The 25093-nt window shown below is 36.3% G+C and overlaps 1 protein-coding gene across 1 annotated transcript in view; it reads left to right on the top strand.

Annotated features, from left to right (window-relative positions):
• Positions 1–24610, top strand: part of CA1 (carbonic anhydrase 1) — a 51745-nt gene extending 27135 nt beyond the window's left edge. The window contains exons 2-8 of the mRNA XM_009213267.4: positions 11120–11180; positions 14359–14556; positions 15745–15863; positions 19128–19223; positions 20171–20233; positions 22869–23024; positions 23963–24610. Of these exons, the coding sequence (XP_009211531.2) occupies positions 11144–11180; positions 14359–14556; positions 15745–15863; positions 19128–19223; positions 20171–20233; positions 22869–23024; positions 23963–24079 (786 nt within the window). The 5' untranslated portion in view covers positions 11120–11143 and the 3' untranslated portion in view covers positions 24080–24610. The remainder of the gene's footprint in view (positions 1–11119; positions 11181–14358; positions 14557–15744; positions 15864–19127; positions 19224–20170; positions 20234–22868; positions 23025–23962) is intronic.
• Positions 24611–25093: the final 483 nt, after the last annotated feature.

Here is a 25093-nt window from a genome sequence, read left to right as displayed (position 1 = left end):
CATAGAACAGGATGGTGTAAGAGGTCCTGGATTAGAAGCTAGGCTGAGTTTGTGACCAGTCTGTCCAACTTGGCAAAACCCCATCTCTACTAAAAATACAAAAATTAGCCAAGCATGGTGGCACATGCCTGTAGTCCCAGCTACTTGGAGGCTGAAGCACGAGAATCGTTTGAATCCGGGAGGCAGAGGCTGCAGTGAGCTGAGATCACACCACTGCACTCCAGCCTGGGGAACAGAGTGAGACTATGTCTCAAAAAAAAAAAATGGAGCTGGGGGCTGAGCTGGCAGGAAGGCGATGGGCAGAGCAGGGGCATGCATCCTGACACAGGCAGCAGTCAGTGGCTATGATATAAGACCAACCACAGGTCAAAGGCAAGGTCACAGTCCAAATTGGAAAACTGGGGCTAAGGTCCAGAGAGCTGAGTTGCTCCAGATGGCACAGGACAGAATGGAAAGCAGGCATACAGGTATTGGTTGGACATTCAAGCTAACCTAAATCTAGCTTCCAGAAAAGCCAGAAAAAAAATCTAGCTTCACACATGTCTGTTCAGGATGTAACTAAGCTATGCCCCCTCAAATGGTTTTAAGCACTTTTCCTGCTGAGGATGTAGAGAGAGGGAGCCAGGATTCTGCAAGCGCCACTTGTAACATGTAGCGAGGCCAAATGTGATTCTCTCCCCTCCCACACTCAGTGCTGTCTAGCCCATATTTTACACCCTAAGAAGCCATGGGTCATTGAGTTCAAAACACACTTTCTCCATCCACCCCATGAGGTTAGGTTGAATGATTTGGGTGCAGACCTGGTGTTTAACGAGACAGGTTGGTGACATTAATGGTAATATGTAACTATGAGTTACAAAATCAACCCATAGCTAATTTCAACAACCAGAAGTTGTGGTGCCTGAGACAGTGTCCAGCTGCCATGGTACCATTTGTTTTGCTCCTTGTTCATATTATGATGAGGGGATTAAGTTGTGTTCAAATTAGCTTCCTCCAGACACTGCAGTTCAAGTCTTTCGTCAGTAGCTGCATTTTAATCCTACTGGGTTTAATAACAATACTAAAAATCTTTATGGTATGTCATTTAATCATCGACCTTTGCATGACTTCAACAGCAGCCTTACAAGTAACAAAGAATAAATCCTGTGCTTGCCTCTAGGTTTTCTGCAGAGGTAGTGAAAAGAACTGGATTTTCAAGTTCACTTTGGAAGAGGCAAGTAGGAAGGAGACTGAAAGCTGCTCGTAAATCAGTAAATCAGTTGCTTTAGGCAGGACACCTGCCCTGTCAGTCTCAGCTACATCCAAATGGAAAAATGGGTGATCTAGGATTACCCTCAGGCAATGCCAATAGCCAAGGCACTAAAAGGTCACATCTATTATTGCTGGCATTTCTCTCCCCACTGGGCTGTTTTTTGAGTGGATGTGATACTCATCTCATACAGAAGGCATGTCCATCATGCTAGGGCAGTGCTGTCAATATTGGATCTAATAAAATAAACCCTATTTTTCTTTTCCACAAACTTCATTATACCTTATACCTAGCTGCTGCTAAAAGGTGATTCCTTTTTTCCTTACCACTCCAACATTACATTTTAGGGACATGAATCCTTAAGCAAAGTTTCATTTGCTGCCTCTGATTTTAAAGTCAAAATGAGTCTTTTAAAAACATTAACCAAAATAAATGGCACAGTGAGTGCCATACTCAGAAGAGGCTACATAAAGCCACGACATGAACAGTCAATGCTCCCTTGGAAGAAGCCACTGGCCTTTACTAATAATATCATGTTCGCCAGCAAACAATTTGGCACTGTTTGCGTAGTATCAGAAGTGGGGGGAGGACTAGAAACACAATCTTAACACACAAAAATAAATGTGGATAAAAAAGTGTAGCGACAGCTGTTGCCAGCTGCAAGCAACCACGCAGTAAAATCCTGTCCAGCTCTGCAGAGGACTGTATGAGGACTCTTGGAGCCTGAGATAGGAGCGACAAAAGATTGCATTGTAAGAACATCGAACGTGAACCCTGGCTAGCAAGCACCCCTAGGAATTACCAACAGGAGGAATTGAGAGCATTGCCAAGAATTCATCTTCCCCAGATCGAATCACTGCGTAAAATCAGCCCTATTTATTCTAAGAAGTCCACATGAATAAGCTTCATTCTAACTGAGCGGTTCTTAGTCTATGAGGCCCACAAGAACTCCTTTGGACTCCCCGGGTCTCCATTTTAAAAGTGTTATTGACACAAACCTGGGGAGGTGTTTTTCCTGGAGTTCTTTCTCACCAGACCGGTTCTGGCTGCCTCCTGGGTGATGATGGAAAACTGAGGCACTTGCCAACATGTCATCCCCTCATTTTGCAACCCTCAGGCAGTTGCACAAAGGCTATGTGGAACTTTACCAACTAGTTAAAGGCAGAGTCTGGGACAGTCTTAAAGGAATTAGGACAACTGCAATGTCCAGGTGGTGCATATTAAGGAACTCCATCACCGGGCCAGATAAACTAGGTGCAAGGGGATGCAATTAAGAGCCTTTCATTCAACACCTTTTCACTCATAACCCTGGGATTTTGAAACGCAGAGCTTTTCAAGTCACACTTGAAAACTGTTGCCTAAGCAGCCTCTCCAGAGTTTTCTGATTCCAGAAGCTAAAAGAGCCCTAAGAAACCACAGGAGAAGCTGCCTTGCACACTTTCTGTGGGAGTCACTGAGGACAGAGTTACATGGTATCAAAGATCTTTAAGAGGTCTGAAAATTCTTCACTTACTTAGAGCTAAACCCATCTTAGAAATCTGCTTATTTAATATATTTAGGTAACTGTCATTTGCCTGGAGCAACTTGAAAAAAAAAATGTTTAGAAAGTAAAACAGGAAATTCAGAATAAGACATGACCTTGACCAGCTAAATTAATTGCCCAAGTAATCTTTTGCATAAAGGAAACAGGATCAGGAAGGACTTTCATTCAAACCTTGCTATTTTGCCTTTAGCTAAGAGGACAGGATTCTTTTCTGAAATTTTGCTGTGAAGATCCTAATAAATAATTTTGCTTTTTTCTCCTTCCTATTCTAGAAATAGAAGGGAGGAGGATCTATTTTGTTCCATCCTGTGGGCTGATCCTTTACACCTAGGACTGGGAGAAATAAAGTAGATTTTTGTGGAAATGTAGAATATGCATTCACCAGCTACACTGGAATCAGCAAGCATAGATCACGAGTAGCTTGGTCTCTCCACACAAATGTGAGAATGGTAGGCCCTGAAAGAGCCTCAGTAGGGATGCCTGTGATAGCTTCGTGGGCTGGGCAGGCTGGCTGTGGAGATGCAAAAACCACAGCATGCAGCATGCATTCTCTCCAAAGATAATGATGGTCTATACCCCATCATCAGTGCCCATGGACAAAATCAAGCCAAAATTATAGGGTCTGTTTTAGGGAAACTACAATGATGTTGTGAGGTAATAGTTTCCCATATGACTAAACTCTTTTGTGATAATAAAGTAAAAAGTAATGAAAAAGTTATTGTTAGTTTGATTTTATAATTTACCATAGTGGGGAGAATTCTTGACCCAGAGTTTAAAGACTTGACATTCCACTTTTAACACTTCCATCTGACTTTGGACAAGTGGCTTAACTTTCTCATCTGTAAAAGCCTCTTTCTTCCTTTTGAAATGGAAATACTGATATTTGTTTTTCTTAGCCTCCGAACTTCTTAAAAGTTATACATTAAGATCATGTGAGTAAAGAAATTACCGGAGTAAAATGGTCTCATTCTATTGGGTTACTCTAAAAAGAAACTATTTCTATTTCTTTCTTTAAAAGCACCTGTTGTGTCCTTAGTGTAGAGGCTAAAAGTAAAAAGACTTTTTAAAAATCAGAAAGCACTTGTAATCATTCCATTTATTCCTTCCCCATTTATTAGAAAAACTCCAGGATGAGGGGGTCGGATTATGTCCCTTGGTTTCAAGGCTGATCAGCTAATGTACATCATTCAATTCTTGGAAGCTCAGACATAGCCTTGTGTCTTCCTTAACACCTGGCTGCATTTCAGTTTCAACCATAGCCCACAGTTTTCTATTAGTAGTAGTACACTCAGTAAAAAGTAAAAGCCGTCTTTTACTGTGCATCTGCTATGTGCATTAATCGCTAATCCTCATTTAGAAAATATTTTTAGGTATTTTATACTTATTAACCCAGGTTTATCATAAAGAAATAGCATTACTCAAAGAAATTGGGTTAGACAGATAAAAAAAATTTACAGTTAATACTAATGTAAAAATAACTGTGAAGCAAAAGACAGTCTAGAGACTAAAGGAGCATTGTAGATATTACATCATCCTCATTGTATGTCTTTGTTTACTCTTTTAAGATCAGTAAAGAAGACCTCTGTAATGTACGTTTTCTGTGAACTCTGCCCTTGAGTAATGAGTCGTTCTGCAAATCATTAGTTCAGCTAGTGCTCTTGCCACTTTTCTTTGATAGATCTACTAAGACAAAGATCAGATAAAAGTAAATTAAAAAGACAATCTCCTGCATGCAACAATTGATATTTCCAGTACTAGAGCGCATTTAGTTATTGTGCCTGTCTTCACTTAATCATGGCTCTGACTTGAGCATTTGATTTAAAAACTACTGCAAAGCAAGTCACCACCCTGTATTTAGCATACTGACTCAATAGGTAAAAGGGCATCACAAAAAATGAATGAAAAAAAATTTCTTCACTGGAGTTAGGTACTAGTAAAAGCATTAAAAATTCAAGAAATTTTATGGGGAGAAATCTCATTTAGAAAAACAGTGAGTAGTTTTTGAAGTGGCTGTTGAAATGAATATTAATTCAGTATTCTTCCTGAAGGAGAAAGTAAGTCAAGAAAACAGCATTTAGGATTTTTAAAAATGTTTGTAAAAGTCTACAAATATGTTTTTAAAATATTACCTGGAAATATTTGTTAAAAACATAGATTCCCAGGTCTTGCATGCAGAGATTTTGATTCAGTAGTGTTATAATTATACATCACTTCAGTATAAATAACTTTTGTTCATATAATCTAATGCCTAATAGGAATGCTTGATAGTGTCCTAATCAGGACTTGCCCTCTTCAGAGGTGGCTACTTAGTTATTTGTAGTGAAATCAACACCTGAAGTTTTGTTATTTACTATAAAAGATGTTAGAAAGAATTTTGTACAATTAGTGGTATCAAGAGTACCTGAGAAGTAACTGAGAAGCAAAAATTTTCTGGACCCAGAAAATGTCTTGTATGAACATAGGAGTGGAGAAGCCCAGCACTCAAATGCCACTGATGGAGTATGTGAGGTCTAAGCCCCACTGAACCCAGCTCCCTGACCCAAAAGAGGTCTTGATGTCACTGACGTCTGTTTGGAGTGAGCTTTTCATGCAAGGTGCTCGTTGGTGAGCCTCACTTGCAGCCAGCCCACCTGAAACAACAGGCAAGTCATATGACTATTTTCTGGCTATTTGCTTATAACACATGTACACTTGGGAAATTTGATTGTTGAAGACTTGCTTTCACTGAAATGTACCTCTTGGTAATTAGATTGTGGGGATGGAGTCATCTAACTCCCAGATACCTCTAACAAAGCTACCAATACTTACTAAAAGAGCTTATTTATTGATCGTCTAAACTGGCCAAGGCCATTCACAAAAATCAAGGATTGGTTGAGACACACACATTGTATTTTAATATCACTTCAGGTGACTTCGAAGCAGGTGATTTACAAACCACACATTGGGAACCCACTGGATTAAGAAAAGACATGTCATTACACATGTATTTTAGAAATCTAGTCTTTGATAAAAGGATTTGAGAGCTAACAAAGCTGATTTCAGGAGTAAGAAGACATTTTTTTTAAATCTTAAAAAGATTTTAGGTAGCTAGAACCCCCAAACAGATGCATGAAGGATGTTACAACAAGGTAACTAGTAGAACTGACCTTCACTTCACTTAATATTTACATTGAGAACTTATCTTTTTTCATATTTACATGTAGGATTTAGTCTAATATATAGCAAACAGGTATCTGTGAAGCAAGTGCTTGAATTTTAGGCCACTTGCAATATTTGAACTATTTTGTTTTATATTATCATCTATTTGCCTGAGAGTTAAAATCAAACTTTTTTTTTTTTGAGGCTTACGTTGATCATTTATATTAGTGCAGAATTTTCTTATTTATTTATTTAGAGATGGAGTTTCACTCTTGTTGCCCAGGCTGGAGTGCAGCGTCACAGTCTTGGCTCACTGCAACCTCTGGCTCCTGGGTTCAAGCGATTTTCCTACCTCAGCCTCCCAGGTAGCTGGGATTACAGGTGCCCACCACTACACCTGGCTAATTTTTTGTATTTTCAGTAGAGACGGGGTTTCATCATGTTGGCCAGGCTGGTCTCAAACTCCTGACCTCAGGTGATCCACCTGCTTCAGCTTCCCAAGGTGCTGGGATTACAGGCACAAGCCACCATGTCTGGCAGAAGTTTATGATTTACAAATCATTAATGCATGTTATTTTCTTTTTAGGTGGAAAATGTTACTTAATAGTGTCATCATCTGTTCTATAAAGACTCATTTGTTTCCCAAACAGTTATAGAAGATAAGATACAATAGTATATTTTCAATTTTAAAAACAAATTTGGGGATAGTACTATTAACCTGCCCAAGTTATCCTTCATGCAGTAGAAGAGATTCCTAATTATTAGCATAAAAGTTCACAAGACATTCTCTGAATGTGTGTCTTTCTAGCCAGTAATTTCAATAAGCATGACAGTCAATGAGATATACTTAAAACTTAATATTTTCAAAAGCATGAAATTGTGAGACATTGTGAATGCCTCTATGCATGTATTAAAATGCTTACATATAAAGAGTTGACTTGGTTGTTAAAAAACACTCATTAGCAGATTTAACAACTGCCTTAAAAATAAAATGTTCTAAGACAGGAAATAAAAGGTTGAAACTTTTCTTTAGTTACAGTAATAAAAGCCATAAGAGTGATGGATTTTTGAAATTTGTATGTCAAAAGTTCAAACTATATTTGAAGAGTTAGATTTTGACACTTACAAAGTGTCAAAAACTTGACACTTACAAAGATCAGTGTTCTCATTCTCCCAGTAATGACTGACAGACACAGACGGGTCACTTTATTCCTCCCATTAATAGAACTGAGAGGGGAAAGGCTTTTTCCTTAATCCAAAAACAAGCATGAGTATAGCAAAGCTCATTCACATGCCCAAATATCAATGTACCACAGAACCTGAGTTCAGATCAGTGCACTTGGGTAAGCATAGTCCCTGATAAATATTCTGTTCTTCTATATCTTTAAAAATATACAATAGTTTAAATTTAAAATGACCATTTAATTATCTTCTCTATAAGTGTTTATTGAGTACCACTGTTTTCCAGGCATGTTATAGGTGAAGAGAACATGGTGGTGAAAAAAAATGATCCAGGTTTTATCATATCATAGAGATGCCACTTTAGAGATGATTATAGACATTAAGTAAATTAATTTCATAATACAAGCAAGATAATTTCAAGATGCGACAAATGCTATGAAAGAATAAGACAGAATGATATAATGGAGTGACTGGGAAAAGGGGGACATGTGAATTTGGAGTTCAGGAAAGTCGTATCTAAGCAGGAGATATTTGAGGCCGTACAAAGGTCTGGGTACAGAGCAACCCAGACAGTAGGACAGCAAGCACAAAGGTCCTAAAATGGAAACAAGCTCGGTCTGGATGGAGACAAATACAAACACTGGAAGGAATAAAGTTACCAACACAGCTTTGTTACTGGTGATGAGAAAGCCCAACTGAGAGAAAATGATAACGGTGAAATCCAGATAACCCATCCTGCCACTTCAGTTGATTAATCAGAATGTCTAGTTGTCTCAATGCAGAAATGTCCGGGCTAATATCACCATTTTCCATGACCCACTTCTCCACTGGAAATAAGATTTATCTTGCCACCCCAAATGATACCATTTCTGGAGGGGCAGGGAATTTAGGAAGCAATGTGAAAGTCAGGCCTAATTTAATAGTCAACAATGACACTTATTTTCACAATATATATTTCCTCATTTTAGGGAAAATATGAATCCCAGGAAAGCCACTTATTGTTGTGGAACCCTAAGCATTGTAGAACAGCTATGGCTTTTTGGAATTTGGTCCTGCCAAGGTGTGGATTTTTCCTTTCAGTGGCATTTAGCAGATCTCACCCATAACTAGGCATAGATGACACTTTTTTTCACTTTTTGTTCCTTTTATACCAGAGAGTTATTTTCTAAGTACAAATTTAAATTTGAAACTCACCATAATTTATTTGCTTCCAGAAGAGTTCATGTTTTTAATTTTAAAATATTAAAATAAAAATTAGATGAAAAGTATCAAAGGAACTAGAAGAATACAAGTTAAAATAAGAACTACTAAGGCTCTTAAATATAATTTAAAACTGACTTAAATATATACTTAAAAACACTGAAGAAATGCTTTTTTGAAACACATTTTAGGGTACTAAAAAATCTTTAGGTGAAATTAATTAGTGTTAATAAATAAATGTAATAATCTAATATATATTATATATGTATAAATTTAAATTATATTATATACTACATATTCTATATAATATATAATTAAATTATATTATATATATAAATTTAAATTATATATATATAATTTAAAAGTATATATATATATTTATTTTTAGTTTAGAAAAGCAGAGGCTGTATAGATTAAACTCCTTCTCGGTAGGCAAAAGTAGCCCAAAGATCATCCTGGAAAAGTATACTGGGAGGAGACTGTTGGTGAAAGTGAAGTGAATACAAAATTAAACATCTTGAATTTGGCATAGATTCAGCTGGGAGAAGCAAAAATTTGTAAGCAGAAAAAGAGGGATAAAGGTAAGTGGGAAGGGTGTTTGGACTCATAAAGGCTCGTTAAACTTTATATCTTTTCTCTATATAATTTTCTGCCTGAGGCAGTACACTAGCACACCCTGGGTACATAATAAAATAAAAGGTGATAATAGTTAGGGTCCAGTGTCATTCTGTACCTAAAACTTTAAATAAATTACCATTCCATATGGATGTTAAAGCATTCATGTAACAAATCATCACATAATCATATACTGAAAGGGGGTTGCTGTTTTTCAAATTTGTTGATTAATAAAGCAGTTCAAGCTAAAGTTACTTTTCACAAAGTATACAATATTAGGAGGCAAATTACCTGGCAAAGGGTAGCCTGCTCCTGTCACTCCATGAGCTTCCAGAGTGAAGTGAGCCCAAGGATGAAGCCTGACTCTTGGTCATCTTGAGCCAAACCAAGCTACATCACCTAATCCAATCCTCCAGAAAACAGAATCAACTAGAGGTCAGTGGACAATTGTTGACAGTGGAAGGTTGAGAAAATGTATTAGCTTTGGAATTAGACAGATCTAGGTTTAAACCCTAGGCTTATGGGATATAAACAGCCACTTGCAAGCTTTGTAACCCTGAGGAGGTGTCTTCACCTCTGTAAGCCTCAATTTTTTTTTAATATAAAACACAATTTTTATTTATTTATTTATTTTTTCCAGAAACAGGGTATCACTATGTTGCCCAGGCTGATCTGGAACTCGTAGGCTCAAGAGATCCTCCCATCTCAGCCGAAAACACAGATTTTAATGCCCAATTTTGTTATAATAAGAATTAAATAAGTTGATGCACGTAAAGTTTTTAGCACAGCAGTTGATCCCTATTGGGCCTTCAATAAACAGTACTTTGAAAAAAAATAATTCCCTTTTAAACAATATCTTCTTATGCTTACTGAAGCCATAGAATGGGAGCTTGCGTCTCTTCCCACTCTGTGGATGTTCATGACCACATCCCACTCTGCCTATAAGACAATGCACCATCATTAACTGCAAAGGAGCAAACAACGTGTCTCCAGTCAGCCTTGGTGAAAATTGCCCTGATCCTTCTCTTCTTTTAAGGGTTGCAGCAGCTCCTTACAGTGTGAAACGAGGAATGACTATCATGGCATGAAAAAAGCATCACTATGGAAGCTTATTTTTCTGGTTGTCTTCTCTTTAAGCATGTTTAGAGCTTTGAATATGTAGAACTGGTCAGAGTCTGGCACATTCTAATCAGTTTTCTTTGCCTTCCTGAAAAGTCCTGTGTCGCTTCTCATCATTGAGTGGGCATCAGTTTTCATCTTGGTCCAGGCTTAACTTGGACTTAAGAGTATTGTGAGCATAGGAGGGGAATTAATTGTGGCATTTGGTGAAGGTAAGTGAAGAAGGCAACTGGATTAGGAGGCTGAAGTCTTGGCTTCTCTGCTTGTTGCTAGTTATGGCAAAGTACCTCAACATCTCTCAATTACAAAATGCTAATTCTTACTATATAGGATTTGTATGTATGTGTGATGGTGAAATAAAATAATAAGAAAGGGGTTTATAAATTATATAGAACTATTAAAAAGGAAGACTTTCATTCTAGTAGACCTATTTGATGTATCAAATAAATATTGGGCCATATTGAACTTTAATATTAATAAAATCTTCTCCATTTATGAATTCCAATATTGCTCCAAAAAGGACTTTATTCTTACCCTGTACATCTGTAAAATGTACCATTATAAATAACATATATTACAAATGATTAGTAATTTAATTATCTGATTTTAAATTAACATTATGATACTAGTTCAGACCAGCCTGTAAACACACAAATTCTTCTCCTGATAAATTACTTTTGCTTATATTGCTTAAGTAACTAACAAAGGTAGAGTTGGAAATCTTAAGTGTACAAAATATTTTCCATTTAGAAAATCTAAAGAATTATATGTGATAATATTAAGCCATATCTTCTACTAACATGAGTGAAACAGGACTTGGCTTTATAAAATCTAGGATTTGATCATTCTCTTTTACAATATAAGAAAATAAAGCAATTGAAACTAACATAGCCCTTGTAGAATTTTTTACAACACTTTTTTTAGATATGTGTACTTCCTGATAAGCAGAGACGATGAAATAATGGCCTATTAAGGGCAAACAAGTTTCTATAAAAATGCCCAAGCAGGGATTTAAGGCATCTCCTGCACGCACAGTTGCAGTTAGTTATTCCAGGTATTATTTTTGTTTTCAGAAAAAGAAAACTCAGGAGAAGACAATGGCAAGTCCAGACTGGGGATATGATGACAAAAATGGTAAGAGTTCTCCTGTTTATATAGATCAAAACGATAGCTTCTTTCCATTTCCAACAGAAGAGATATTAAGCATTTAAAATAACAGTACAGCCATAGGTTAATTGTTGAACTGGCTGCTTTAAATAATTATACTATCTTTGCATGTATTCTTAGCATTGTCTTTTGGGGCATGACTGACTACAAAATATGTTTGATATATGTACAGACATACCTCAGAGATACTGCAGGTTCAGGTTCAGACCCCTATCATTAAGCAAATATCACAAGAAAGCAAGTCATATAAAATTTGGAGTTTTCCAGGGCATTTAAAAGTTCTGTTTACACTATGCTGTTGTCTATTATGTGCAATAGCATTATGTCTAAAAAATATACCTACCTTAATTAAAAATACTTTATTGCTACAATATGCTAGTGATCATCTGAGCCTTCAGAAGTACTAAATTTTTTTTTCTTTAAGTCAGAGTCTCACTCTGTCACCCAGGCTAGAGTGCAATGGCACGATCTAGGCTCACTGCAACCTCTGCCTCCCAGGTTCAAGTGATTCTCCTGCCTCAGCCTCCCGAGTAGCTGAGACTACAGGTGCCCACCACCACACCTAGCTAATTTTTTTGTATTTTTAGTAGAGATGGGGTTCCACCGTGTTAGCCAGGATGGTCTCGATCCCCTGACCTCATAATCCACCCTCCTTGGCCTCCCAAAGTGCTGGGATTACAAGTGTGAGCCACCACGCCTAGCCAAGTATTAATCTTTTTGATGGAGAGGGTCTTGCCTCAATGTGGATGACTGCTGACTGATCAGGTGGTGGTTGCTGAAGGTTGGGAAGGCTCCAAGTTATCCATGACTTTGGAATCAACTTCTTCCAAACTCCTATTAATGTTGATAACTTGACCTTCTCCCATGAATTATGAATGTTCATGCAGAATGGTCAATCCTTTCTAGACAACTTCAATTTCCTTTACTCAGATCCATCATTAAAAAATTATTATCTATGGGAACTACAGGCTTACAAAATGTATTCTTAAATAAGATTTGAAAGTTGAAATTTTTCCTTGATCCATAGACTGCAGAATAGATGCTGTGTTAGTAGGCATGAACATAACATCAATCTCCTTGTACATCTCCATCAGAGCTCCTGGGTGACCAGGTGCATTGCCAATAAGCAGTGATAGTTTGAAAGGAATCTTCTTTTACAGAGGAGTAGAGCTCAACAGTGGGCTTCAAAATATTCAGTAAACCAGGCTGTAAACAGATGTGCTGTCATTCAGGCTTTGTTGTTCCTTTTAGAGAACACAGGCAGAGTAGATTGAGCATAATTCTTAACGGTCCTAGGATTTTCAGAATACTAAATGAGTGTTGGCTTCAACTTAAAGTCAACAACTGCATTTGACCCTAACAAAAGAGTCAGGCTGTTTTTTAAAACTTTGAAACCATGCATTGACTTCTCCTCTCTAGCTATGAAAGTCTTAGATGTTATCTTCTTCCAATAGAAGACTGTTTTGTCTACTCTGAAAATCTGTTCTTTAGTGTAGTCACTTTCATTGGTTATCTTAGCTAGGTCTTCTGCATAACTGTCTGCAGCTTCTGTATCAGCACTTGCCAGTTCACCTCGCACTTTCATGTTATGGAGATGGCATCTTTCTTTAAATCTCATAAACCAACCTCCACTAGCTTCTAACTTTTCTTCTGCAGCTTTTTTGCCTTTCTCAGCCTTCACAGAATTAAAGAGAGCTGTAAGCTTGTGTAATTAGGATTTGGCTTAAGGGAATGTGGTTGTTGGTTTGATCTTCTATCCAGACTACTCAAACTTTCTCCATATCAGCAATAATGCTTCTTTGCTTTCTTATCATTTGTGTGTGCACTGGTGTAGCATGTTTAATTTTCTCTAGGAACTTTTCTTTTGCATTCACAACTTGGCTAACTGGTACAAAAAGTCTACTTTTTGGCCGGTCTCAACTCTTGACATGCCTTCCTCACTGGGCTTAATCATTTCTAGCTTTTGATTCAAAGTGAGAAACATGTGACTCTTCCTCTTACTGGAATACTTACAGGTCATTGTAGGGTTATTAATCAGATTAATTTCAATATTGTTGTCTCAGGGAATAGGAAGACTTATAGAGAGGGAGAGAGATGGGGAACAGCCAGTCAATAAAGTAGTTAAAACACACACAACATTTACAGGCTAAGTTCATCATCTTACTTGGACATGGTTTATGGTGCCACAACACTATTACAATAGTAACATCAAAGATCACAATGATAGATATATGAACAATTAAAAAGTTTAAAATATTGTGAGAATGACCAAAATGTGACACAGAGACGTGAAGTAAACACATGCTGTTGAAAATATGCCCCTAATAAGCTTGCTTGATGCAAGATTGCTACAAATCTTCAGTTTGTAAAAAATGCAATATCTGCAAAGCACAATAAAGTGAAATTCAATAAAATGAGGTATGCTTGTATTAGAAATCTATTGCTGATAATAAATATGTATAGTCTAATCCTATATACTATGAGTATAGATCTATATTAGTATTATTGACAAATACATTATTTTATAGTATAATATAGAAAAGAGACCAGGGCAGTGGCTCATGCCTGTAATCCCAGCACTTTGGGAGACAGAGGCGGGTGGATCACTTGAGGTCAGGAGTTCGAGACCAGCCTGGACAACATGCTGAAACCCCATCTCTACTAAAAATACAAAAAAATTGGCCAGATGTGGTGGCACATGCCTGTAATCCCAGACACTCGAGAAGCTGAGGCATGAGAATTGCTTGAGCTTGGGACACAGAGGTTGCAGTGAGCCGAGAGCACATCACTGCACTGCAGCCTGGGTGACAGAGCAAGACTCTGTCAAAAGAAAAGAAAAGAAAAGAAAAGAAAAGAAAAAGAAAAGAAAAGAAAGCAGAAAGAAAAAAAGAAAGTTAGAAAGAAAAGAAGGAAGGAAGGAAAGAAAGAAAGAAAGAAAGAAAGAAAGAAAGAAAGAAAGAAAGAAAGAAAGAAAGAAAGAAAGAAAAGGGACATTTTCAAACACAGAATTTTTATTAATCTTAACGGAATATCATTTAATACACTTAAACCCTAATCTAGTAAGCAAACAGGTAACTACACTCCTAAAACTTGGAATCAAGCATTTGATAAAGTATTGATTTTACACATGTGTTTGTCCTTGTAGGTCCTGAACAATGGAGCAAGCTATATCCCATTGCCAATGGAAATAACCAGTCCCCTGTTGATATTAAAACCAGTGAAGCCAAACATGACACCTCTCTGAAACCTATTAGCGTCTCCTACAACCCAGCCACAGCCAAAGAAATTATCAATGTGGGACATTCCTTCCATGTAAATTTTGAGGACAACGATAACCGATCAGGTGAGCTGAAAGACCCTGCTGATATTTTTTTTCTTACAGTCTACTGGGGTAGTTTAAAAAATAGTACTCGAGAAACATGACACCCATTCTAAGTCTTTTGTGCTTGTGTGTAGCGTTGCTGTAATCTAGTGAGGCATCTTGGACTTCTGGAAAATGCCCAGGTGGTAAAGACAATTTTTGGAATTCCCAGCTCTGTATTTTCAGTCTTTCTTCTCAAAGTCACCATCACATCTCTTCTGGTCATTCTGGTATCTGTGTGCTCACTTCACTCTCTCTGAATAAACAGTATTTATCCAGAAGGGTCTAGTGAACCAGTCATTACAAATATAACAACTGAAAAGAAAAATATTTTCTAATTGGGATGAAGATGAATGAGCACAGTAGAAAAGAAAAACAAAGCAGTGACTGAATTATCCTTATACTCCAGAATCTGGAACAAATTTTGCTACAGAGTTAGCTTTTCATGAAGGTTTATTGAATATTTTATTAAATGACAATTCCATAAAACAGTTCTACTGATTTAAAATGCTAAACTTGTTTGCGAGCTTCTGAAGCCTAAATTTTAAGTACCTTGGGGCTATGTCCATTATTAACATTAGATTAGGTCTGGTATGATGTGCATTTAGCTAATATTATCATTGGATAGGCTTTCCAAACAAAGTTTTAAAAGTGTCCCACTGCCCCACTGGTACTCTCTCTTGGTCCTTGGCCAGGGATTCTCAACAAAGCTGTCAAGATACACTGTTGTGTCTTCATCAGTTGCAGAGTAGGTGATGAATGGTTCGTTACTCAAAATAAACTACTAAAGATTTTTGATGCATATTGTCTATGTTGAAAGAATGAAGGAATAAACTTGCAAATAAAAGGAGATTCAAGGACAGCCCTGTAATGATATAATTCACTCACCTTGCAATATGCCTTCTAGGAGTTGGAAATAGGTAAAATTATAGCTCTTGTGCTGGGAAATGTATATAACTCATGGAATATCTCATCAATGCCACAGTCAGGTGTGTACCATACATATGACTGTCATCCTCATAGATGTGGGGTAAAACAAGATGAAAGTTTAGGCACTAATGTTTGTTTTCACTTCTAGTCAACACAATTTAGTGTTGGTTTGTATTAAATGCAAAGATAAGCTAGAGTTTGCAGAGTATCAGACTAACAATTGGTTCCCTTTTCTTCCAGTGCTGAAAGGTGGTCCTTTCTCCGACAGCTATAGGCTCTTTCAGTTCCATTTTCACTGGGGCAGTTCAAATGAGTATGGTTCTGAACATACAGTGGATGGAGTGAAATATGCTAGCGAGGTAATGTAATTTAGTAAGTGAGAGATAATTACCCTGAGAGTACTCCCAGAAGCAGTTTCTCCCTTCTCTCCTAAAACAACATCATAACGACTCCAAAGGAATGAGTGTTCCACTAATGAACTCCCAGGTTCCATTAAAATCAAGCACAGACACATAACGTTTGGCAAGAGAGTGAAATGTTTCATGTGGAAAGAGGCAGCTAAACTCCTGAGCCCAAGATTCACCTTTCCCTGAGAATGCCTCAAAAACTGTTACCTTGATATCATGGCTAGCTTCAAAGGGTGACACTGCTCTCCTTTAAAGCTCTAACCTCAAATGGAACGCACAACCATTTCCTCTTTATTTAAATGTTCAAGTTTGGACACACCAGCAGTATGGTTGTGACCAAGCTGGGACAATTCAATGAGACTCTACTATCAGCTCAAATTTAACCATAGCAATGGTCACAGAGAACAGCATACACCTAGATGAGGGTCTGAGCTTCCCTGGCTCTTAAACTGCTCTCACATGGAATTTGTGACTTATTTCAGGACGTTATTATCTGTATATCCAAAGAAAAATTGGAGACATGTACACCAAACTGTCAACAGAGGGTCTGGGAGATTAAAATGGGAGAAATTTTGCTCTTTACTTTAGATGTGTGAATTATGTAATATATGTGTACCCATACACGCAGGTTGACTTTTTAATTTTGCTTTCATCAAAGTGAATTCTATAATATACATAATTTTGCAACCTGCTTTTTTCTATTTACCCATTTATCACGATAATTTTTAAAAATCAGAAGACTGAATTTCACCTCATTTTTTACTTTCTGTATAGTATTTCATTTGGGTGAATACATCATAATTTATTTAACTGCCTTCTATTGATGAACAATCACAACATATGATTTTTGTTTAATTGGTTTCTTTTCCTTTTATTAAAAAATGCTTCAGTAAATATATCTGTACATATATATTGTATACTAATGAAAGTAATTATGTAGGATAGATTTTTACAGGGCAGATTGCCAAGTTACAAAGTATATGTATCTTTTATTCTGATAGAATATCAGTGATTGTATACAAATAAAACTTGCTTTACCTTGTGTTGTAAAGCACGACTAACACCTTTCAATGCTGCGAGAATCTGTTAGTTGGATTTTCCCCTCCATAAAATTGAAGATAGATTAAAATTAAATGGACTAACAGCCTAAATTAGTATTATCTTTTTGGAAAGACAGTTGGTAGTATCCAAGAAAACTAAATTAGTGACTCTCTCACCTAAATTGAGAAAAATCAATATAACCCATGCTAGATATGAGAGACACTTAGCCACAAAGTTTAGCATGTGATTAAATTCAATTCAATAAACCTTCTTGGGATAGCTATAAGACACTAGATTTGAGAGGCAGGGCAGCCTGTTGCCTAAGAATGCAAGTACCCAGCTGACTGCCAGGGTTTGAATCAAAGCTCGACCACTTACTAGCTGTACAACTTCAAACGAATCACTCTATGCTCCAATATTCCTATATAGCGAATCTAGATAATATAACATTAGTATCCATCTCAATGATTGTTAACAGCATGAAAAGAGTAAACCCATACAGAGCACACTTAGACCAGCACCTTTCATGTTGCATGTGCTGAATAATGTTACTTAACATTTCCATAGAGACACAAGCAAGCCCTTTTCAAGCAGGGAAGTGTAGACATAAATTATTGTGATTAAATAAATATAGTAGTAAATGGCAGTATGACTATTCACAAAGAAGCACAGGAATACAGATGTAAGAATAATTAATTACAAGTAGGGACAGAATCTAGACTGGCATGGTCAGAGGAAATTGCAATAAGTGATCTCTCTGAATATACTGTCTTAATCATTCTTTTTTCATTCAACAAATATTCATTGAACACCTACAATATGCCAGACACTCTCTTTATTTATTTTTGGTTTGTATTTATTTATTTATTTTTGAGAAAGAGTCTTGCTCTCTCACCCAGGCTGGAGTCCAGAGGTGCGATCTCGGCTCACTGCAACCTCCTTCTCTCAGGTTCAAGTGATTCTCCTGTCTCGGCCTCCCGAGTAGCTGGGATTACAAGCATGCGCCACCATACCCGGCTAATTTTGTATTTTTAGTAGAAACGGAGTTTCACCACGTTGGTCAGGCTGATCTCAAACTCCTGACCTCGTGATCCGCCCTCCTCGGCCTCCCAAAGTGCTGAAATTACAGACGTGAGATACTGTTTTTAAAAAGTACTTGTGACCAGAACTTGCATTTGATAGGGAAAATAAAAATTTCAGAGGAAGGAAGGGAAGAAGGAAGGGAGGGAGGGAGGGAGGAGAATAGGAAGAAGAGAGATTAAATAAGCGATATGGATAGAATTGTTTTGATTTGTGGTGGTTACTTTATGTTGGATGATCAGAAAAGAATTGTTTAAGGAGTGGCATTTGAGTTCAACCCTAACTCAAGACAAAAGTCTGCCACTTGAAGATCATGGGGAAGGAAATTCCAGAGAATATTAGAAGCTAATGCAAAGACTCAAAGTTGTGATGAAGTATAATCTGTAAGATGTGAATGTTGATAGGTGGGGAAAGTAAGAAATGAATGATAATTGTTGTACTTATTGATTCAGCAATTAAAAAACCTTATCCTAGGAAGGTAAATTTAAGCAGGTTTGGCAAGAAGGAAATCTAGAGTTCTATTTTGGCCAGATTAAGTTTGAAACATCTATTAGACATCCATGTAGAGATATCAAGAATACATACATACATACTTGGATATACAAATCTAGAGTTTGCAGAGACATTAAACTGGAGATATTTGAGAGGCGTCTCAAAAGGGCACTAATGTGCTTGAAAGAATCCGTTCTTGGCCGAGACTCCCAGATACTCCAGGAACCCTTTCTCACGAATTTACTACAAAGTACCTCATGTGAGAGAAAATTACTTCAATCATTTTCCCAAAAACTAGTTAGTCATGTTTCCTGATCCTTTCATAACAAAGAGAGATACATTTAAAGGAGTAATATTAAATAACAATATTGTAGGAAAGGACATTTTGCTTACTGGTTCCAGGTTTTGCAATCTCTACTTGGCACACAGATAACCCTACCTAAGAGTAACATGGTAACTCCTCTAATCCACTGGATAAAGGTTCACATAAGTTTTATGTATCTAAGCCAAGATACATCATCATATGGTAACAAGTTAACTTATAACATACCTTTTGTCATCATACTTGTATAAATAATTAATTAACCAGAGTATCATTTTTAGCTTCATATAGTTCACTGGAATTCTGCAAAATACTCCAGCTTTGCTGAAGCTGTCTCAAAGGCTGATGGTTTGGCAGTTATTGGTGTTTTGATGAAGGTGAGTTACAGGTAGTTAAGTTACACAGCTCTGCTTCCAATTAGACCTCAAAATAGAAGGAAATAAGGCAACATATATTTTAGAATTTCTTATTTTAAAGTTCCCATTCAACCGATGACTACAGGTGAAAAAATAGTTCCCTAGTATTTTATTGCTTGGTTTTATCTCTGCTTTTCCCTCTGAGAGAAATGAGTTTCAGATGCAGGTGAGATAGAAAGGTGTTCATAGGGAAAAAGGAATTTCTATTTTCCAGCTCTTCCAAATTCCCCTTCCTCTAAACTTCCTACCTCATAGGCTCTGAAATTTATTAATTTAATATTTCATCAGGAAAGAAATATTATTAAATATTAATAAGGAAACCTGAAACCATAGATTCAGAAATTTATCAATTTAAAATCTCATTAGGAAAGAAATAAAGAGAATTTTTTCTTACAAAGAACATTCAGTTGATTTTTTTAAATGGGAGATGTTGCTCAAATACTCTATAGAAGAATCCCTGAAAAGTTCTACAAAAAAGTTATTATTAAATTGGGTATGCCTGGGTAACTAAGTAACTCTGGAAATTATAGCATCTCTACTTAACCTTTACTGAGCACTTACAATATGCCAAAAACTGTAGTAATGATAAGTAACATAACAGACCAAAATAAGAGATTTGTTTTCATGTCAGTTTTGATAAATTTCTAGATTTTGCCCTGTAAAACTTTGAAAATCAAGTTTAATCAAGTTTTTTGTTTGCTACTTTATCCGTAGGTACATATTATAAACAATTTATAGAGTACAAAGGCTCTCAAAGACATACAGCTTGAAAAACTTCTCCTTCTAAAGCAGAGAGAAAATACCTTATCTCTCGTCAGTTGCTAATTGAAAAAAAAATTAAAGCTTAGCTAAGCAGTGTTTGATTGACAATAATCTTTATCTCATACTTTATTTTCTTAAATCTCCAGCTTGGTGAGGCCAACCCAAAGCTGCAGAAAGTACTTGATGCCCTCCATGCAATTAAAACCAAGGTAAATACACTAAATAAGTAGTTTAAATCAGAAAACAAGAATTTACAAATCTATGGAAATCATTTAACGAAGTATTAAAACCGGGAAGTAGGAAGGCGATAGCAAAAGCTACCAACTAAAATCAAGGTGCTACTTCAACATTGCCTACCTCTGAGAAAGTCTCTAATGCAGGGGATTGTTTTGGTTTTTTGTTTTTCATAGTTATGGTTTATTTATTTCAGCAGAATATGGCCTGTAGAAAAGCAGATTACATAGCCATTTAAATTTGCTTGAAAAACTGTATCTAACAAAATCGTGATTTTCCATTTGATAAATAAAGATATCTCTAGTTTTTTAGCAGTACAAATATTCAGAAGTAAAGGGCATTCTTTTGAGATACGATTGATATACAATCTTTGATAACCATAACTCTCATTAGTCAACTCAAAAAATGGATTTTTGATATACACAAACTTAGCTTTATTGTTTTAATAGTAAGTAGTTAAAACATAAATCAGAGATTTGTCATTTTTTGCAGCATGGAGAACTGTCATTTTTTTGTGTAAAATAAATATGACTTATGCTGATTCTAGGAAAGATTAAACTTAAGTGAGTGTCTTATAAAGTATAAATGACAGAAGATAAAAAATAAGCCCTCAACTCAAGAGTTATCGAAAAAAATATGAGAAGAAAATAGAAGGAAATAATTAGTGAAGATAAAAGCAGAAAAGAATAAAATAAGAAAGAAAATTTATGGCCGGGTGTGGTGGCTCATGCCTGCAATCCCTGCACTTTGGGAGGCCGAGGCGGGCAGATTGCCTGAGGTTTCAGGATTGAGATTGCAGGAGTTCAAGACCAGCCTGACCAACATAGTGAAATCCCATCTATACCAAAAATACAAAAAATTAGCCAGGCATGGTGGTGCACGCATGTAGTCCTAGCTACTCAGGAGGTTGAGGCGGGAGAATCGCTTGAACCTGGGAGGTGGAGGCTGCAGTGAGCCGAGATTGTGCCACTGCACTCTAGCCTGGGTAACAGAGCAAGACTCTATCTTAAATAAATAAATTTTTAAAAGAAAAATGATGACTAAGTAAAGGGTAAAATTTCATCAATAAATTGAAAAGTTGATTCTTTCGAAGAACAACAAAAAGTCAGAATATGGGGAAGCTGGATAAAGAGAAAAAAAGCCATACATATAAAACTTTATTAGAAATAAATGGGTTATGACTAAAGATACAGAAGAAAATTTTAAGAGACAAAATTTTTTATAACATTATGCCAATAAATTTGAAAATTTAGATAAAATGGATAATTTTCCAAGAAAATGTGAAGTAAGGGAATTGACTCACAAGGCGTTAGAATACCTAAATAGACTGAGAACCTAAAAGTAAATGTAAACAATAGTCAAAATGTATCTATTAAACGAAAAGACTAGGCCCAGACCATTTCATGGAAAAGGGTTACTCAACTTTTAAGAAACAATCATGCCAGTGTTAACTAACCTGCCCAGATGAAGGAACAGACAGAAAACTTCCTATCAATTTAATGGAATCGATACCAAAACTGGGTATGAAAACTACAAAACACACAAAACAGAAAACATAGCATAAACTTTCTTAGGAATATAGCTAAAGGAAATCCTAACATTTATTATAACAAATCAAATTCAACAGTGTATTAAAAGAGTAGTTTCTGAATTAGTAGCGTATATCCCAAAAATACAAGAATGACTCAATATTAGAAAATCTTAAATTAATTCATTATATTAACTAAAGATGAAGAAAACCTCATGATCAACTTGTTAAATGCTTAAAAATCATTTTATAAAAGTTAATGCCCTTTCTTTAGGATGAAACAAAATGAAAGAAAACTGCCTGAAAACTTCTTGAATTTGATAAAGAATTTTACCTAGAAACTTGTATCAACATTTAACTTCATAGTGAAACACTTGAAGCATTTTCATTTGAATCAGGCACAAGACCAAGCTGCCACTGTGACCATCACAATTGAAAATTATAATAAGGGTCCTAATCAGTGCAACGAAATAATGAAAGAGTACATACTATGACAGATATTGAAATAGCAAAAGCAAAACTATCATTACGTGCAGTTGATATCATCATTAACATCCACCTGAACACTCCAGAAGAATCATCTAAAATACAGAATGCATAAAAGATTAGCATACAAATGTCAGTACATTTCCTATACACCAGTAATAATCAGAAAAGATGATAGGAATAAATAGAATAAAACTAAAACAACCAATATGCATGTCAATAAAGATCTTTGCCATTGAAATAGAATCTGGCATCATTCCTAGAGAAAAAATAAAAGCGTTATACTAGAAGTTAAATATCTTTTAAAGATACAGATTGTAAAAACGTTTTTTGCATCTTTGCTTATCTGCAACCAAATGAAGAAGGAAGAAGATGTCTTGGTCAAAAACTTACATGTAACACATTTTTCATCTTTTTTCTTCTGTTGATATTATTGTTTATACCCACAAACACACCAGTCAAGAAATACTAAATAGTAGAAAAATCAATGACTCTTAGCTAAAATGTCTACATAATGTATAACAAGATAATATAGCATATATATATTCATATAAGTATTTTATATCATGCTGTAATTATGTATTATTTTCTTCCAGGGCAAACAAGCCCCGTTCACAAATTTTGACCCCTCTACTCTCCTTCCTTCATCCCTGGATTTCTGGACCTACTCTGGCTCTCTGACTCATCCTCCTCTTTATGAGAGTATAACCTGGATCATCTGTAAGGAGAGCATCAGTGTCAGCTCAGAGCAGGTAGAGTTGTGAATGAATGGGAACTGGGAATATGTAGCAGGAATATTACTTTAATTGGTAGTATCAGTGAGAGAGATTATTATTTCAGTCAGCTTTGTGAGAAGTTCATTTTTCCTCCCAACTTAAAAATATTAATTTGGGGACATCGGTTTATTAAACTATCCAAAACTGCATTATAATACAATTTTTTTGACCTTTATACAGAAAAAAAATGACTCCCACTACTCTTTCCTCCTTAACAAGGAAATGTCCGACCTGTTAAATATCTTCTTAAGCATTTCAGAAATAAAAGAAAAACTGTGTGGACATTTCAATAAGATTTTGGGGAACTGTGGCTCTCAGCTGGCATACCTTGATAGTTGGCAAAGTATTTTCGTTCCTTTTGTGGAGCTTAAACTTTGAAATATTCAGCAAAATATCTCATTAACTGTTGTGTATAATTGTGATTATAGTAAGTATCATTGGTTGCTCAACCACTTTTATTATGTGCCTTACATATGTTTTGGTAGCCAATTCTCATAACAAACCTACAGGACAAGCATTGTAGCCTGCTGCTAACTGACATTTGTTGAGCACATGCTGTATGTCAAGCATCATTCTAAGGGCTTTGCATGTATTAACCCGTTTAATCTTCACAACAACACAGTGAAGTAAGTACTACATGGAAACTAAGGTACCAAGCTAATACATCACTCGCCCAACATACCCCAGCTGAAATTAAAAAGTTGATACTTTAACCCAGTCATCAATAATTAAAGCAAAATGCCTGGTTCAAAGGAATGAATGTAAAGGATTTAGGGCTTTCTCTCTTCCTATTAGTGATATCACTGCAATTTCTAACTCAGTTTTCTAAATATCAGTGCATTAGTAATACTGTAAATAAAACGCTTTATGCATCTTTAAAAACTTTTTATTTTTAAAATATTTTATCCTTCCAGCTGGCACAATTCCGCAGTCTTCTATCAAATGTTGAAGGTGATAACCCTGTCCCCATTCAGCGCAACAACCGCCCAACCCAACCTCTGAAGGGCAGAACAGTGAGAGCTTCATTTTGATGAGTTGGAGAAGAAACTTGTCCTTCCTCAAGAACACAGCCCTGCTTCTGACATAATCCAATAAAATAGTAATTTTTAAGAAACAAATGTATTTCAATATTAGCAAGATAGCATGCCTTCAAATCAACCCGTAAAACTAAGAAACTTAAATTTTAGTTCTTACTGCTTAATTCAAGTAATAATTAGTAAGCTAGCAAATAGTAATCTGTAAGCATAAGCTTATGCTTAAATTCAAGTTTAGTTTGAGGAATTCTTTAAAATTACAACTGAGTGATTTGTATGTCTATTCTTTTCAGTTTATTTGAACTAATAATGTTATCTCTTTCTATTGTGCATTCAGTTTCTAAAACCACTAAGTTTCTACTCCATTTACATTCAAAAATCTTACTTTACTTGCAAGAGTATTTTGCCTCAAATGTAACAACCTAAGAGCAACTGAAGATAAAATACTGAGAAATTCATTTGCTTACTCCTGAAGACAAAAATACAGCTGAGATGACAACTGGATTTAATATAGTTATGCTGGCCCAACATTGCTACCATTTGTGTTGTCTGTGATCAAAAAGATTATCTTTTATGTAGGAGGATGATGCTTCTGGATATTGCTTTCACTTCTTCTCCCCACGTTAGCAAGGACAATGCTTCTCTGCCATTATTACAACTAGTTAGTTTGCATGGAGAATCTTTACTTTAAAATTGGAAGAAAAGTCAGAAGTGAGTGGTTTATAAAAATGCTAAAGAAGTCGGCCGGGCACGGTAGCTCACGCCTGTAATCCCAGCACTTTGGGAGGCCGAGGCGGGCGGATCACAAGGTCAGGAGATTGAGATCATCCTGGCTAACACGGTGAAACCCTGTCTCTACTAAACAAAACACAAAAAATTAGCTGGGCGTGTTGGCGGGCCCCTGTAGTCCCAGCTACTCTGGAGGCTGAGGCAGGAGAATGGCCTGAACCCGGGAGGCGGAGCTTGCAATGAGCCGAGATGGCACCACTGCACTTCAGCCTGGGCAACAGA

Source organism: Papio anubis, chromosome 8, assembly GCF_008728515.1.
Source record: "Papio anubis isolate 15944 chromosome 8, Panubis1.0, whole genome shotgun sequence".
Classification (NCBI taxonomy): domain Eukaryota; kingdom Metazoa; phylum Chordata; class Mammalia; order Primates; family Cercopithecidae; genus Papio; species Papio anubis.
The sequence above is the reverse complement of the archived record's forward strand: the minus strand, read 5'-3'. Positions and strand labels throughout refer to the sequence as shown.